At 45.9% G+C, this 17,906-nt stretch overlaps 1 protein-coding gene across 1 annotated transcript in view; it reads left to right on the plus strand.

The window, feature by feature from the left end:
- The first annotated feature begins 5,687 nt into the window (after nt 1-5,687).
- Nucleotides 5,688-17,906, plus strand: part of SEC24A (SEC24 homolog A, COPII coat complex component) — a 58,535-nt gene continuing 46,316 nt past the window's right edge. Inside the window, exons 1-3 of the mRNA XM_073649604.1 lie at nt 5,688-5,994; nt 11,379-11,909; nt 16,411-16,542. Of these exons, the coding sequence (XP_073505705.1) occupies nt 5,937-5,994; nt 11,379-11,909; nt 16,411-16,542 (721 nt within the window). The 5' untranslated portion in view covers nt 5,688-5,936. The remainder of the gene's footprint in view (nt 5,995-11,378; nt 11,910-16,410; nt 16,543-17,906) is intronic.

Below are 17,906 nucleotides of genomic sequence, written 5' to 3' on the forward strand. Positions count from 1 at the left end.
CATATAGTGCCTGGCACCATGCTATAGACGTTCACACAGCAGTGTAGCGCCATATAGTGACTGGGCACCATCCTATAGACGTTCATACAGCAGTGTAGCGCCATATAGTGACAGGGCACCGTCCTATAGATGTTCATACAGCAGTGTAGCGCCATACAGTGACTGGGCACCGTCCTATAGACGTTCATACAGCAGTGTAGTCCCATATAGTGACAGGGCACCGTCCTATAGATGTTCATACAGCAGTGTAGAGCCATATAGTGTGACAGGGCACCGTCCTATAGACGTTCATACAGCAGTGTAGCGCCATATAGTGACTAGGCACCATCCTATAGACGTTCATACAGCAGTGTAGCGCCATATAGTGACAGGGCACCGTCCTGTAGATGTTCATACAGCAGTGTAGCGCCATATAGTGACTGGGCACCGTCCTATAGACGTTCATACAGCAGTGTAGCGCCATATAGTGACAGGGCACCGTCCTATAGACGTTCATACAGCAGTGTAGCGCCATATAGTGAGAGGGCACCGTCCTGTAGACGTTCATACAGCAGTGTAGTGCCATATAGTGACTGGGCACCATCCTATAGACGTTCATACAGCAGTGTAGTCCCATATAGTGCCTGGCACCGTCCTATAGACGTTCATACAGCAGTGTAGTCCCATATAGTGCCTGGCACCGTCCTATAGACGTTCATACAGCAATGTAGTCCCATATAGTGACTGGGCACCGTCCTATAGACGTTCATACAGCAGTGTAGTACCATATAGTGACAGGGCACCGTCCTATAGACGTTCATACAGCAGTGTAGCGCCATATAGTGACTGGGCACCGTCCTATAGACGTTCATACAGCAGTGTAGTCCCATATAGTGACAGGGCACCGTCCTATAGACGTTCATACAGCAGTGTAGTGCCATATAGTGACAGGGCACCGTCCTATAGACGTTCATACAGCAGTGTAGTCCCATATAGTGACTGGGCACCGTCCTATAGATGTTCATACAGCAGTGTAGTCCCACATAGTGACAGGGCACCGTCCTATAGACGTTCATACAGCAGTGTAGTCCCATATAGTGACTGGGCACCGTCCTATAGACGTTCATACAGCAGTGTAGTCCCATATAGTGACTGGGCACCGTCCTATAGACGTTCATACAGCAGTGTAGTGCCATATAGTGACAGGGCACCGTCCTATAGACGTTCATACAGCAGTGTAGTCACATATAGTGACTGGGCACCGTCCTATAGACGTTCATACAGCAGTGTAGTCCCATATAGTGACTGGGCACCATCCTATAGACATTCATACAGCAGTGTAGTCCCATATAGTGACTGGGCACCGTCCTATAGACGTTCATACAGCAGTGTAGTGCCATATAGTGACTGGGCACCGTCCTATAGACGTTCATACAGCAGTGTAGCGCCATATAGTAACTGGGCACCGTCCTATAGACGTTCATACAGCAGTGTAGTCCCATATAGTGACTGGGCACCGTCCTATAGACGTTCATACAGCAGTGTAGCGCCATATAGTGACTGGGCACCGTCCTATAGATGTTCATACAGCAGTGTAGTGCCATATAGTGACTGGGCACCGTCCTATAGACGTTCATACAGCAGTGTAGCGCCATATAGTGACTGGGCACCGTCCTATAGACGTTCATACAGCAGTGTAGTCCCATATAGTGACTGGTCACTGTCCTATAGACGTTCATACAGCAGTGTAGCGCCATATAGTGACTGGGCACCGTCCTATAGACGTTCATACAGCAGTGTAGTCCCATATAGTGACAGGGCACCGTCCTATAGACGTTCATACAGCAGTGTAGTGCCATATAGTGACAGGGCACCGTCCTATAGACGTTCATACAGCAGTGTAGTCCCATATAGTGACTGGGCACCGTCCTATAGATGCTCATACAGCAGTGTAGTCCCATATAGTGACAGGGCACCGTCCTATAGACGTTCATACAGCAGTGTAGTCCCATATAGTGACTGGGCACCGTCCTATAGACGTTCATACAGCAGTGTAGTCCCATATAGTGACTGGGCACCGTCCTATAGACGTTCATACAGCAGTGTAGTCCCATATAGTGACTGGGCACCGTCCTATAGACGTTCATACAGCAGTGTAGTCCCATATAGTGACTGGGCACCGTCCTATAGACGTTCATACAGCAGTGTAGTCCCATATAGTGACTGGGCACCGTCCTATAGACGTTCATACAGCAGTGTAGTCCCATATAGTGACTGGGCACCGTCCTATAGATGTTCATACAGCAGTGTAGTGCCATATAGTGACTGGGCACCGTCCTATAGATGTTCAAACAGCAGTGTAGTCCCATATAGTGACTGGCAACCGTCCTATAGACGTTCATACAGCAGTGTAGTGCCATATAGTGACAGGGCACCGTCCCATATACGTTCATACAGCAGTGTAGTGCCATATAGTGACTGGGCACCGTCCTATAGACGTTCATACAGCAGTGTAGTCCCATATAGTGACTGGGCACCGTCCTATAGACGTTCATACAGCAGTGTAGTCCCATATAGTGACTGGGCACCGTCCTATAGACGTTCATACAGCAGTGTAGTCCCATATAGTGACTGGGCACCGTCCTATAGACGTTCATACAGCAGTGTAGTGCCATATAGTGACAGGGCACCGTCCTATAGACGTTCATACAGCAGTGTAGCGCCATATAGTGACTGGGCACCGTCCTATAGACGTTCATACAGCAGTGTAGTCCCATATAGTGACTGGGCACCGTCCTATAGACGTTCATACAGCAGTGTAGCGCCATATAGTGACTGGTCACTGTCCTATAGATGTTCATACAGCAGTGTAGTGCCATATAGTGACTGGGCACCGTCCTATAGACGTTCATACAGCAGTGTAGCGCCATATAGTGACTGGGCACCGTCCTATAGACGTTCATACAGCGGTGTAGTCCCATATAGTGACTGGGCACCGTCCTATAGACGTTCATACAGCAGTGTAGCGCCATATAGTGACTGGGCATCGTCCTATAGACGTTCATACAGCAGTGTAGTCCCATATAGTGACTGGGAACCGTCCTATAGACGTTCATACAGCAGTGTAGCGCCATATAGTGACTGGGCACCGTCCTATAGACGTTCATACAGCAGTGTAGCGCCATATAGTGACTGGGCACCGTCCTATAGACGTTCATACAGCAGTGTAGTCCCATATAGTGACTGGGCACCGTCCTATAGACGTTCATACAGCAGTGTAGCGCCATATAGTGACTGGGCACCGTCCTATAGATGTTCATACAGCAGTGTAGTGCCATATAGTGACTGGGCACCGTCCTATAGACGTTCATACAGCAGTGTAGCGCCATATAGTGACTGGGCACCGTCCTATAGACGTTCATACAGCAGTGTAGTCCCATATAGTGACTGGGCACCGTCCTATAGACGTTCATACAGCAGTGTAGCGCCATATAGTGACTGGGCACCGTCCTATAGACGTTCATACAGCAGTGTAGTCCCATATAGTGACTGGGCACCGTCCTATAGACGTTCATACAGCACTGTAGTCCCATATAGTGACTGGGCACCGTCCTATAGACGTTCATACAGCAGTGTAGTGCCATATAGTGACAGGGCACCGTCCTATAGACGTTCATACAGCAGTGTAGTCCCATATAGTGACTGGGCACTGTCCTATAGACGTTCATACAGCAGTGTAGCGCCATATAGTGACTGGGCACCGTCCTATAGACGTTCATACAGCAGTGTAGTCCCATATAGTGACTGAGCACCGTCCTATAGACGTTCATACAGCAGTGTAGCGCCATATAGTGACTGGTCACCGTCCTATAGATGTTCATACAGCAGTGTAGTGCCATATAGTGACTGGGCACCGTCCTATAGACGTTCATACAGCAGTGTAGCGCCATATAGTGACTGCGCACCATCCTATAGACGTTCATACAGCAGTGTAGTCCCATATAGTGACTGGGCACTGTCCTATAGACGTTCATACAGCAGTGTAGCGCCATATAGTGACTGGGCATCGTCCTATAGACGTTCATACAGCAGTGTAGTCCCATATAGTGACTGGGCACCGTCCTACAGACGTTCATACAGCAGTGTAGTGCCATATAGTGACTGGGCACCGTCCTATAGACGTTCATACAGCAGTGTAGCGCCATATAGTGACTGGGCACCGTCCTATAGACGTTCATACAGCAGTGTAGCGCCATATAGTGACTGGGCACCGTCCTATAGACGTTCATACAGCAGTGTAGTCCCATATAGTGACTGGGCACCGTCCTATAGACGTTCATACAGCAGTGTAGCGCCATATAGTGACTGGGCACCGTCCTATAGATGTTCATACAGCAGTGTAGTGCCATATAGTGACTGGGCACCGTCCTATAGACGTTCATACAGCAGTGTAGCGCCATATAGTGACTGGGCACCGTCCTATAGATGTTCATACAGCAGTGTAGTGCCATATAGTGACTGGGCACCATCCTATAGACGTTCATACAGCAGTGTAGCGCCATATAGTGACTGGGCACCGTCCTATAGACGTTCATACAGCAGTGTAGTGCCATATAGTGACAGGGCACCGTCCTATAGACGTTCATACAGCAGTGTAGTCCCATATAGTGACTGGGCACTGTCCTATAGACGTTCATACAGCAGTGTAGCGCCATATAGTGACTGGGCACCGTCCTATAGACGTTCATACAGCAGTGTAGTCCCATATAGTGACTGGGCACCGTCCTATAGACGTTCATACAGCAGTGTAGCGCCATATAGTGACTGGTCACCGTCCTATAGATGTTCATACAGCAGTGTAGTGCCATATAGTGACTGGGCACCGTCCTATAGACGTTCATACAGCAGTGTAGCGCCATATAGTGACTGGGCACCGTCCTATAGACGTTCATACAGCAGTGTAGTCCCATATAGTGACTGGGCACCGTCCTATAGACGTTCATACAGCAGTGTAGCGCCATATAGTGACTGGGCATCGTCCTATAGACGTTCATACAGCAGTGTAGTCCCATATAGTGACTGGGCACCGTCCTATAGACGTTCATACAGCAGTGTAGTGCCATATAGTGACTGGGCACCGTCCTATAGACGTTCATACAGCAGTGTAGCGCCATATAGTGACTGGGCACCGTCCTATAGACGTTCATACAGCAGTGTAGTCCCATATAGTGACTGGGCACCGTGCTATAGACGTTCATACAGCAGTGTAGCGCCATATAGTGACTGGGCACCGTCCTATAGATGTTCATACAGCAGTGTAGTGCCATATAGTGACTGGGCACCGTCCTATAGACGTTCATACAGCAGTGTAGCGCCATATAGTGACTGGGCACCGTCCTACAGACGTTCATACAGCAGTGTAGTCCCATATAGTGACTGGGCACCGTCCTATAGACGTTCATACAGCAGTGTAGCGCCATATAGTGACTGGGCATCGTCCTATATAGATGGCTGCGCATTAGCACAGAATAACACAGTGTTCGGTCATATAATATAGCCGACACCGTCCAAACTTTCGCATATTGCCACATGCGCCAGCTCAGCGCTCCGACGCTACAGAGAAGCGCCCGTGCGTGGACACAGTGCTGCATACGTCACTACACCGTTGGCACCGAACTGTCCTAGCACGGAAAGAGCAACACGTACAGGAAGTGCCACGTGTACTAAGCGCGCATGCGCGGGGCCGCCCCGGGGCTGGGACTGTGCACTTCCTGCTACCTAATACCCAGTGCTAAATTCTTATATTATCGCCAATAATCTCGGGCCTGCTTCATCCGGACACCGGCACTGAGCGCCACAATGAACGGATAAGTTGCTCCCGCTGTCACCTCACCAGTATCTCGGAGCGGGTGAATTCTTCCTAGCTCTCCCTCCCACCTTCACAGGACTCCGCCACCATGTCCAACGCCGGGTACAACTCCCAAAATGGGGGATCCGGGCCGCCCTACTCCAATGGTAAGCTCGGACATGTATGTATGGTCACCAGCCCGGTGTGCGTCTCCTGTAGGTCACAGTGTAAGAGGTGACCCCTGGAATCCAATAGGAGAGGCTGAGCGGATAGGCTGTCTGACTGCACGGAAGGGGTTACTTACAGATACACTATAAGGTCACTTGTAGGTACAGCATATCATATATAGAGCTGGGCTGCCAGTGGCCACTTGTAGGTACAGTGTACGATATATATAGAGCTGGGCTGCCAGTGGCCACTTGTAGGTACAGTGTACGATATATATAGAGCTGGGCTGCCAGTGGCCACTTGTAGGTACAGCGTACGATATATATAGAGCTGGGCTGCCAGTGGCCACTTGTAGGTACAGCGTACGATATATATAGAGCTGGGCTGCCAGTGGCCACTTGTAGGTACAGCGTACGATATATATAGAGCTGGGCTGCCAGTGGCCACTTGTAGGTACAGCGTACGATATATATAGAGCTGGGCTGCCAGTGGCCACTTGTAGGTACAGCGTACGATATATATAGAGCTGGGCTGCCAGTGGCCACTTGTAGGTACAGTGTACGATATATATAGAGCTGGGCTGCCAGTGGCCACTTGTAGGTACAGTGTACGATATATATAGAGCTGGGCTGCCAGTGGCCACTTGTAGGTACAGCGTACGATATATATAGAGCTGGGCTGCCAGTGGCCACTTGTAGGTACAGCGTACGATATATATAGAGCTGGGCTGCCAGTGGCCACTTGTAGGTACAGCGTACGATATATATAGAGCTGGGCTGCCAGTGGCCACTTGTAGGTACAGCGTACGATATATATAGAGCTGGGCTGCCAGTGGCCACTTGTAGGTACAGTGTACGATATATATAGAGCTGGGCTGCCAGTGGCCACTTGTAGGTACAGTGTACGATATATATAGAGCTGGGCTGCCAGTGGCCACTTGTAGGTACAGTGTACGATATATATAGAGCTGGGCTGCCAGTGGCCACTTGTAGGTACAGTGTACGATATATATAGAGCTGGGCTGCCAGTGGCCACTTGTAGGTACAGTGTACGATATATATAGAGCTGGGCTGCCAGTGGCCACTTGTAGGTACAGCGTACGATATATATAGAGCTGGGCTGCCAGTGGCCACTTGTAGGTACAGCGTACGATATATATAGAGCTGGGCTGCCAGTGGCCACTTGTAGGTACAGCGTACGATATATATAGAGCTGGGCTGCCAGTGGCCACTTGTAGGTACAGCGTACGATATATATAGAGCTGGGCTGCCAGTGGCCACTTGTAGGTACAGCGTATGATATATATAGAGCTGGGCTGCCAGTGGTCACTTGTAGGTACAGCGTATGATATATATAGAGCTGGGCTGCCAGTGGTCACTTGTAGGTACAGCGTATGATATATATAGAGCTGGGCTGCCAGTGGTCACTTGTAGGTACAGCGTATGATATATATAGAGCTGGGCTGCCAGTAGTCACTTGTAGGTACAGCATATGTTGTGTGTATGTATATATTATACGTGTGTTTTCAGCGGTCTCGTATACTATATATGTGTGTGTGTGTGTGTGTGTTTCAGTGGTCTCATGCAGTATATAATATATAGATCTGTCACTGGTTACATAGATACAGTGTATATATGTATGTGTGTGTGTACATATTTGGCTGCCAGTGGTCTCTTCCAGATGCAGTGTATGGTGTGTGCGTGTACATATGCTGTATCTGGGCCGCCTTGCTTTAGGTTGCGCTGAGCAAAGGTCATGGTGTGTCTTGTGGAGCAGCTGTCACCTTTGAGCCCTGACTGTAGCTGATCTCTGAGCTGTGGCCTCTCTCCCACCGGTGTACATGGAGATGATGTGACCCCATGTGCTTGTGTGTCTGGTATAGGTCACCTGGGCAGTTTTGAGTTCTTGGTAATAGCTGTGGACCCTTCTGTTTCTCGGGTATTCATAGGTGTGGGGGGCTGTTATCTATATGACTTGATGTATAGATTAGTATTGCTAATGTCTTATGATGTGACTTTTACACAGTGGGGGAATCTTGTGTGGCACGACTTCCATAGATCAAAGCAGTTTCTTATTTCTGGATCTAAATACCTTAAATCTGACTTCAAGCACGCATGATCTGCTGTAGTTTGCTGACAATTCTGGAGTTTACCAGTCACCGCTTTTGAAGTGCCCCATTGGCACATCTGTGTCCGGTGGAGGGTTGTGGTTTATTATGAAGGACCCTGTAACTATGGAATCTGCTAATGCCTGTAGGTGGACTGCCTGAAAGGAGGTTAGACAGGGCACGAAGTGACTCCTCTGCTTTGTTAAAGTCAATACCTCTTTCGGCGGTTTTCCCCCTTTCTCCTTCCCCTGTCCCATCTTTCAGGCCTTCAGACATATGTCAAAGATGCAATATGAACCTGGCCCAATGAGACTTCAAAAAAAAAAATTGAAGGAAGAGTTATGTTGCAAAAGAATATTTGAGACTGAATATTATGACACTTCATGAATGTTGAAGACTGCTCTCTCAGCAGTGTCAGCCTGTGACCAATTCCTGTGCATTGCCTCCAGCATCCCACTCATGCATCCTGTCCATTACAGGCTAGAAATACTCAATGAGTGTCATTGTTATTAATGGTCCATAAACTGCAAGCTGTGTTTAACTGTATTCAAGTTCTATGGAGTTGGCAAGATCTGTATCATAAGAGACTAATGTATAAAAGCTTCTAAACTATTAATGAATATACTATTGTTAGGAAAAAGAATTCCCTCTGGATAAAACCACACTCAATGCTAGGGGTAGGTTCACACAAGCATGTAAAAATCGGGTCAGGTTCATGCAGAAATGTGGGACAATTGTCTTCCCACTTGTCATCCGTGTGCAATCCGTGTTTATTTTATTTATTTTACAGCAGCTATTAATCATTTACAGTTTCCTATATTACAGAACTGCAATGTATTAGTATAAAACAGATGCTTTACTGTGCCTCCATATGACATCCAATCTCCCCCCTCCACTCCCCAATTTGGTCAGTGAAAAAAATCAGTCTGCACTGCCCCAATGGATAACATTGGTCCGAGTTTTTCAGCAGTTTTTCAATCCACCATACACATTATTTGACTGGAATATGTGGGCCGTTGCCCTTTTACAATTTTATATAATCTCGTTGGACATCCTGTTCTAAACCCATAAACTTAAAATTAGATGAAAGCTCTTCTTTACATGTTGAACTGGGCACACAATGTAATAGTGGCTGTACAGCAGAGTAACACGCACACACTTTTTCCTGTCTGTTGCTATTAGCAAACAAAGTATTTGGCACCTAACTAGGACTTTTTAAAAAAAGTTAACTCATTATCAGTGTCTTCACTGGGGGGCGTGTTCTTCTTCCCCTTATATAATATTAACCAGTCATAAGCAGGCAGCAACAATCAAGAGAAAAAAATGTTCCCCACAACAGCTTAGAGCAGGTTTTCAGTGTGTGAGATGTAATGGTACAACTCAGATCTCTTTCCTGCATTATTGTAAAGTATTGGGAGTAGAACACAGATGAACACCTTCCAGATAAGGTTCCTGTGGGATTGGGCAGCACAGCAGAGTTTAGTTGTGTCACATTACAACCCCTTCTATCAGCTCTTCTCATAACACTGTCACCGCTGTGGTACTGCCTCTCTCCCACACTTGCTGTCTAGAGATGTCTGCAGTTTCAAGACAACTTGTAATATCTCTGCAGTGAGAGCAGGGCAGGCTGTCATTTCATCTCCTACAGAAGTGGACTGCCTGTTCTGGGCTACATTTATGTGAGATGTAATAACAGCCTGCTCAGCTGTCAGTGCAGAGACATTACAAGTTGAGCAGAACAAATTACATCTCACACACTAAGCCAGTACTAAGCTATTGTGGGGTGTGTATTTTTCTCCAGTGTATTGCTGCCTGGTTATGATTGGTCAGCATCATACAAGGGGAGAAGCACATGCCCCCAGTGAAAACTCTGATCACACCTACTTGGACTTAAAAGTTAACTCATTAGGTGTCAAATACTTAATTTCTAATATTTCACCAATGGAAATGCAAAATTAAAACTTTTTTTTTTTATTTAGCACTTAAAATATGGGTCCAGTCCACCATGAAAAATTTGAAAGGTCCTTTATAAAGGGAGTCTTGTCAGCATAAAGGAAGCATTCAAAGCGAACATGAGCGACTCTTGCTCTGCCAAATAGTTCATTGCATTTTTGCACTTCTCTATTTTCATCTGTTTCTGCCCTTTTCTTACTCTTGTAATGCCGAAAATGTCAATCAAGGAAGATGAGAGCAGAGCTAGGTGGAAAACAAGAAGGTGGGATTGTGCGCTAAGCTATTTGCTCACTCCAACGTTGCACCAAGTATCGGTGCTTGGTTTAAGTAGTCATTTTGTGCTGACTGTCTTTCTAATAAACTACCCTTTGCAGCAGAAACTTCTTCAATACATGATTTCCACAAGATTTTGGGATCCAACAAGTGTGTTGCTGTATTCGGCTTTCTCCAACAGTCGCTTATGCAATGACCGGAACAGAGATCAAGAATAACGCTGACTTTAGCCAGGACTCTGTAGTGCCCCAATGTCAGGATTGCTTGGGGTCCTGTATCCTAAGAACTTGTGTTTGTGAGAATAAGAATACCCATTTAACTATGTCAGAGAAGTTTGTTGTGCTGACTAGTTACCTGTAACATCATATGATAAACTCATGAGGAATTCATGTGATCTGCCAGCAATGTTTGCAGTCATCACTTGGCTGGTGCAGATTCCTTTGACATGAATTTCTTATGTACGGTGATCCTGTGCTGGTGACCGATACTGTGATGATCTCTGCTTGTAAACCTGTTATTTGACCTCCTTGGGATATGTTCTCATTTACCAATTATGTGCTGTACGTTTGACAAAATCATATGCAAAACATGCAGCTCAATGGCAGAGTAGCCTGTGCATTCCAATTTGTAAGAGAACACACATCTAGCTGAAGTAGGGGCTGGCGTCAGCACTCGGCGGGTTCAGAGTCCTCACCCGCCGGGCCCGATACATGAGCGCAAGTGCTGCAGCGATGGCGTGTGTGCCCTTAGATGGGGCTCTGCGTGCCCCCTCTGGCACGCGTGCCATAGGTTCGCCAGCACTGATACAGGCTCTTGAAGCCTTATTTGTTAGTTTAACAGCACTTTTCTAGTCGCTCCTAGGCTGCAGTATGTGGTTAGTTCTCTTGTATATTGTTCAACATGAAGGTACAGAACAATGTGACTGGAGTTTAGTAGAGGCAGCCATATAGATGGCATATTCCAGCATAATTCTGTTATTGGAGGTGTTCAGAATTATTACCTGCATATATGTATATATCATTAAAATTATGTATATGTTCTTTTCCTAAGGTCCCCTACAAAACCCCATGATGTATTCACCACAGCAACCATTTGGACAGGGTTATGGTTCAGCCCTTCCAGGCTCATACCCACAACAGATGCCAGCTAAAGCTTCTCCCCAATCAGGACCTGGCGTTTATAACTATGGCGGATCTCAACAAACTGTTCCCCAGCCTGGAAATAATCAGGGATCTGGCCAGCCTTTCAATAGACCTCCAGGAACATCACCAGCGCCACCCGTTACAAATACAAGGTCTTCTTCACCAAGGATGCCCCCTCCTCCGCAGAACTCGGTTGGACTACCCGCCCCCGTAGGCAGCAATCTTCCTCATGGGAGTCAGCCAGCTCAGTCAAGCTGGCAGTATTTTCCAACGCCTTTAAGTCATGGACAGGCTCATCCTATGACCAATCATGTGTCGTCCGCTGCCGGAGTTGTCCCTGCCCCACTACTGACGCTTGGAAATTCACAGCCCCCCACTACTCAACCCTATGGACCTTCTTTTGGAGTTCATTCTCATCAAAACAGTTTTATGAGTCCAGGTAGTGTATGAAATTCAAGTGCTCTACAGAAGTTAGAATTTCTTGTTCTTTCACATGTGCAGTTTTTGTGACCACAAAGCCATGACTAAAAGCCATATATTGTATAGAAATCAACTTATCAATGGAGGGTGCTGCTCTTCTCTTGATAAGGCTGAGGTCAGACATGGTGGATATTTTCCAGTGCAGATATTACTATGAATCTGACTTGCAGCAAATTTCATGGTTTGCCTTGCAACAGGAGAACTTGGCTGATAATCTGCAGCATGTCTAGTATACTGTGAATTTCGGATACCTGCAGCATGCGGCACTGCTGCTGATCCGCACAAGACTTTTTCCCCACACACGTTTTCTGCTGCTTGTAAAAGGGGTTCTGGAAACAGGGGTTTGTAAAATAATAATTCTGTGAACATACCATAAATATGCTAATAAAATGTTTCAGTATGGCCCCATGATAAGCAACACAACCATTTTCACAGGGCGCCAATGTGCAGATAAAAAGTATGAATGGGCTGAAATACTAAACCAGCGCTTCATTCTCAATCGGTGATCCCAGAGGTCTGATACTAGTGATATGCCTTCACTTTCTCATATGATAAAAACCCTTACCTAAATATGTAACGTTATAAAGCTGGCCATACACGTGCCGAAGTTATCGACTAAACAAGCATTCGTCTGAACGCTATGTCTGCCTCCCCACCCGCCATACACATAATGGCTGAGCAAGTGTTCATATAGTTTCAATGGAGAACGCCAGTTACAGCCACCACTCACTATGTACTGAAAGGGACTGCCCCTATGACTGAAAGGCCGAGGTTGCCGGGAGGAATTAAGTTGATTTCCTCTTGGCAGCGGGGCTCTCAGTGCAGGTGCCGAGCTGCTTCAGGACACTATTAATCTGCGGATCAACCCCATGACAGGTTCCCTGTAATAGTAATTGCTTTTTCTGGTTAAACACGTTTTTAGGCTGGTTTCACACGTCCGGGTATTTCCGGGACCGGAGATGTCCATGTGTGGCAACCCTGTGGCGCATCAGGATCACATGGGGGGGCGCCTGGGAATCAGCGGTACAGTTAGCGCTGTTCCCAAGCGCTGGGTGCTGAACACTGCCCTCATCAATGTCTCCTGTGATGAGCACCAGCAGGGACCATGATGAGGGTAGTGGTAGTCTGATCTTGCAGTGTCCTTACCTGAAAAAATAATAAAATCCATGTACTTGCCTCTCCTAGATGTCCCCCGCTGTAATATTTGCAACTGCTGCTGCTGAGGAGCCGGGGAGAATGAGCCGCTCAGAAGCGGTGTCCTGCCACTCACTGAGCGCAGCTCTGAGCGGCTCATTTTCCCCGGCTCCTCTGCAGCAGCGGTCACATGGATTACAGCGGGGCACACCTAGGAGAGGTGAGTATATGGCTTTTATTATTTTATTCTTATTTTTACAGGTGGGATCAGACTACCATTACCCTCATCATGGTCCCTGGTGGTGCTGATTGCAGCGCCGGCAGGGAACAGTGATGAGGACAGTGTTCAGCACTTGAGAACGGCACTATCTGTATCGTTGATTTCCAGGCGCCGGTCCGTGTCACACTGATGACACACGGATGTCATCCGTGTATGTTCAGCGTGAACAACTTTTGCGGGCCATGTGTCCACAAAAAAACGGACTTGTCAGCGTGTGGAGCACATGGACACCTGGTCTGTGAAAACACGCTGACATGTGCGCAGACTCATAGATTTGAATGAGTCTACGTGTGTCAGTGTCTCCGGTACTTGTGGAAACTGTCACCACTCGCACTGGAAACACGGACGTGTGAAGGCCCCCTAATAGTACAAACTAGAACTTTCTGGGGTAAAATAAAATCTTCTATGACGATGGCTATTGGAAGGAAAAAAAAACTAATGAGTAAAAACAATAATCTGCTGCATCTTTGAGGGGTTTTAAAATGATTATATTTATAAACTGTAGTTTGTATAATTCCTTTTGAAGGAATCTGTCAGTAGGATGAACCCTCCTAAGCCGTTTATATGGGCATGCAGGTCCTAGAAAGATGAATAAAATCATATCTTGATATCTGCGATCTCCTATTTTATTTTAGAGAAATTTACATTTTTCTTGTATATAAATAAGCTTTTCCAAATTTTGGGCCGGACACTGATCTGCATGAGAATCTGCCTCTAGAGCTTATTTTATATGAAAGGGGGAGTTACCAGTGTGAGACATGTAGATTAGGAGAGCAGACTGTCAGTCATTACATGTCTCACACTGGCAAAGCCTCCTTTCATTTAAAGTAAGATGTGGAAGCAGATTCTCAGGGAGCTCACTGTCCGGCCAATAGATCTTAACTGCTTATTTATTAAGAAAAATGTAAATTTCTCTAGAATGAAACATGAGATCACAGATATCGAGGTATCCTTTTATTCAACTTTCTAGGACCTACATGCCCATGTAGACGGCTTAGGAGGGTAGATCCTACTAACAGAGATTCCCTTTGACCCCTTACCGACATATGACGTACCGGTACGTCACATGCCGGCTCCCTGACTTTGGTGCAGGCTCGCACACAGAGCCCGCATCTTTCCCTGCACATGACTACTGATTTACAACCATCATGTGCCTCTAAGGTCACGTTCACACGGTGAGTTTTTTTACATCAGTATTTGTAAGCCGAAACCAGGAGCGGAACAGTCAGAGGAAAAGTATAATAGAAACACATCACCACTTCTGTATTTATCACCCACTCCTGGTTTTGGCCACAAATACTGACCAAATATTCAACGTGTGCACGTGGACTTAAAGCCGCGGGTGGAGTGGAGCACGTGTCGTTCCGTGTTGTCATGAAAGCCGAGGGTCTGCTGTAGACCTCTTTGCGTGTCATTCCGATCCTCCTGTGACAGACAGCTCATAGGAGATTGTGATTTTCACTATACATAGCAGTGCTAATGCGCTACTATGTATAGCACAAGCGACCAGCTGATCGCTGCTTCAAGGAAACTGTTCAATCCAGTAAAAAGTGAAGGAAATACATTACATTTTTTTCACAAAAAAAAAAAAACACAAGTTCATATCACTCCCTTTTGCCCCATTAAAATAAAACAATAAAAAAATAACTAAAAATACACACTTGGTATCTATAGATTCATAAAAGCCCGATCTATCAAAATATAACATAAATTAACAGGGCTGTGGAGTCGGAGTCAATTTTGGTGGAGTCGGTATAAAATGGACCAACTCCAACTCCTAAAATATATAATAAATTGGGTACAGTAGTTCAATGCAGTTTGTGGGGAATATTTTTTCATAAGAATTTGGGAAAGTTATGAAATGTCCTATAAATGTCTGTCCTATTCCTGATCTAAGGGTCTAGACTTTTAGCGGAGATTAATCTGTGCTACAGTAAATTTATCACTTACACATGAGCCGCGTATGAGGGAGTTGGAGTCATGGAAATTGAGGAGTCGGAGGTTTGGCTTACCGACTCCACAGCCTTGGGGAGGAAAGAAATGGAAAATGGCCATGGCGCGAAGGGGTTGCACTTGTGAAAATGGCTGTAATTCTGAAATGAATAATATAATCTTTCTGAAAATCCTTTTGAACTAATGTTGAAATTTTAAGTCATCAGTGACGAGTTCTAAAAGGACCTTATTGACCTGACATTTTTTTTCAGTTTTTGCCTAAATGTAGAGTTGAGCGGATTTCCTTGCACCCTGGTCCATGATCCAGGTCAGTGCTCTCTGGCCGTGTATAGGAGTTGTGCGAATTTCCTGACTTTCCAGGATCCCGGGCTTGTTTTATGGGTTACTATGCTGGCGCACAGATGACTTCACACCAGGCCAGTGGCTAAAAAAAAAAACAAAACAAAAAAAAAAAAAAAACCCACATCATGGAACATGGAAGGTCAGGAAATTCGTACAGCTCCTGCCCACGGCCAGACATGCGCTCATTTCTACCTGAATTATTTTCAGCAGCCATGACTTTGAGTTTTTGGTAGGGGATATTTTATATGGAAAAGAAAAAAAATAGATTTTTTTTTTTTTTTGCACGTGTTGAAAAAAACGTATTGTTCCCCAAGAGATCATCATATGCTTCTGTACAACCTGGTGGTCAATGAAGTAGATGGCAGAAGTGGTTATAAGCTACTTCTGTCCTCTTCCCGGGGAAAAGGAAGAGTCTGACGGTTGGACCCGACGTCCCTCCTAGATTGCAGGAGCTTTAACTTGTGCTCTGAATTTATAAGTCCGGACAAGCATCATACATTTATGGCACTTGGACCGTCTGAGGTTCATTTTAATGAACAGTATATAAACAAGCCATATTGGTCTTCGCTCTTTCTCTCCCCTATTTCTTTTTGCTCTCTAGGTTTCATTCCACTGTTCTGTTTCTGTTTTCGGAAGGTCTGTCTGTGATTTCTGGTCATGTCATGAGGGAGACGGTGGTTTGCTTGATCCTGGTTTGCATTGTAAATGTTTCAGTTGTCTAGCTCATGGTTTTATGCACTGCAATTTTCAGGTCCTGTTCCACCACCGATAGGCCAACCTCAGCCAGTGCGGCAAGCTTTGGGGCCGACCTTACCCAGACCCACAGCACCTCCATGTGGTCCACCAGTCAGCACTGCACCTGGGCCTCCTCCTCGTCCGGTTGGTAAGTAAGGCAGGTCTTCATTACATCAATTTGTAAAATGCAAGCAAATGCAATCGCTGTAACCAAAATGGCTTCTGTTTTTCATTGAAATAAATGCAGCTTATTGTAGCTTTTTCTGTTCTTAACGACTTTCCTGGAAGCTGAAATAAGAGACGTGTGTCCTTACTATCTGTGTAGATATTGCAATGTAAATGTGGAGGCCGTTCTCTAAAAAGAGATATGCAGTTGCTGAGTGCACGTCTTTGGATTTGCTCACCATCCCAAGAAAAAAAATCACGCAGGACAGGTTATTACTAATTGTGGATTGATAACATAGTTACATAGTTTATAAGGCCGAAAAAAGACAAGCGTCCATCCAGTTCAGCCTATTTCTTGTGCACTGCAGCTATTCCGCAGCGTTGATCCAGGGGAAGGCAAAAAAAAACCCATGCGGTATAGGCCAATTTACATCATTGAGGAAAAATTCACTTCCCGACTCCAATCTGGCAGTCAGATTAAATCCCTGGATTAATTAACTAAGCATAAGATGTAATTTTATTGTTCTCAAGAAAGGCGTCCAGGCCTCTCTTGAACGCTTTAAGTGAGTTGGACATCACCACTTCCTCTCCCAGAGAGTTCCAGAGACTCACGGCTCTGACCGTAAAGAATCCCCTTCTATGCTGGTGCAGGAACCTCCTTTCCTCCAGACGCATAGTGTGCCCCCTCGTCTTTGTCACCATCCTTGGTATGAACAGGTCATGGGAGAGATCTCTGTACTGCCCCCTGATGTATTTATACATGTTTGAGGTCTCCCCTAAGCCTTCTCTTTTCCAACGTAAATAGGCCTAACGTAGTAGTAATACCATCAAAAATGATTTATTTTTATTATATATTGAACCAATGTTTCCTGCTGAATTTTTCAAGGGGACCTGTCACTTTGTACATGCAGTCAGCTCTGTGGACAGCACGGTATAGAGATGGAGAAGCTGAGCAGAATGATCTATAGGTTGGTGGGAACGGATTCAGCGTCATTTTTTATTTTATTCATAGAAATCCCTGGTGTTTGTAAACATCGGAGTCCAGTGGGTGGACCTATTGTGTGATTGACAGCGATCTCTGCATACATGTCATACAGTTAAGATAGTTAATCAATGAATAGGACTTGTATACATCCAAACAACCAGGATTTCAGTTAAGGAAATGCACTTTTACCAAAACTTTTCACATAAAATGAACATCAATCTGATCAGCTCCTCCAGCTTTTTAACTTCCTGCCTGCAGGTCAGATTCCATTTTCAACCCAACAGGTTCCCTTTGTCATGGGTTAAATGTTATGTAGTACAAATAAGGAGACAGAAGGGCAGTGACCTTGCCCATCACTGCTT

This window comes from Phyllobates terribilis, unplaced genomic scaffold (genome assembly GCF_046119375.1).
Source record: "Phyllobates terribilis strain yellow unplaced genomic scaffold, ASM4611937v1 Scaffold_10__3_contigs__length_209671492, whole genome shotgun sequence".
Lineage (NCBI taxonomy): Eukaryota > Metazoa > Chordata > Amphibia > Anura > Dendrobatidae > Phyllobates > Phyllobates terribilis.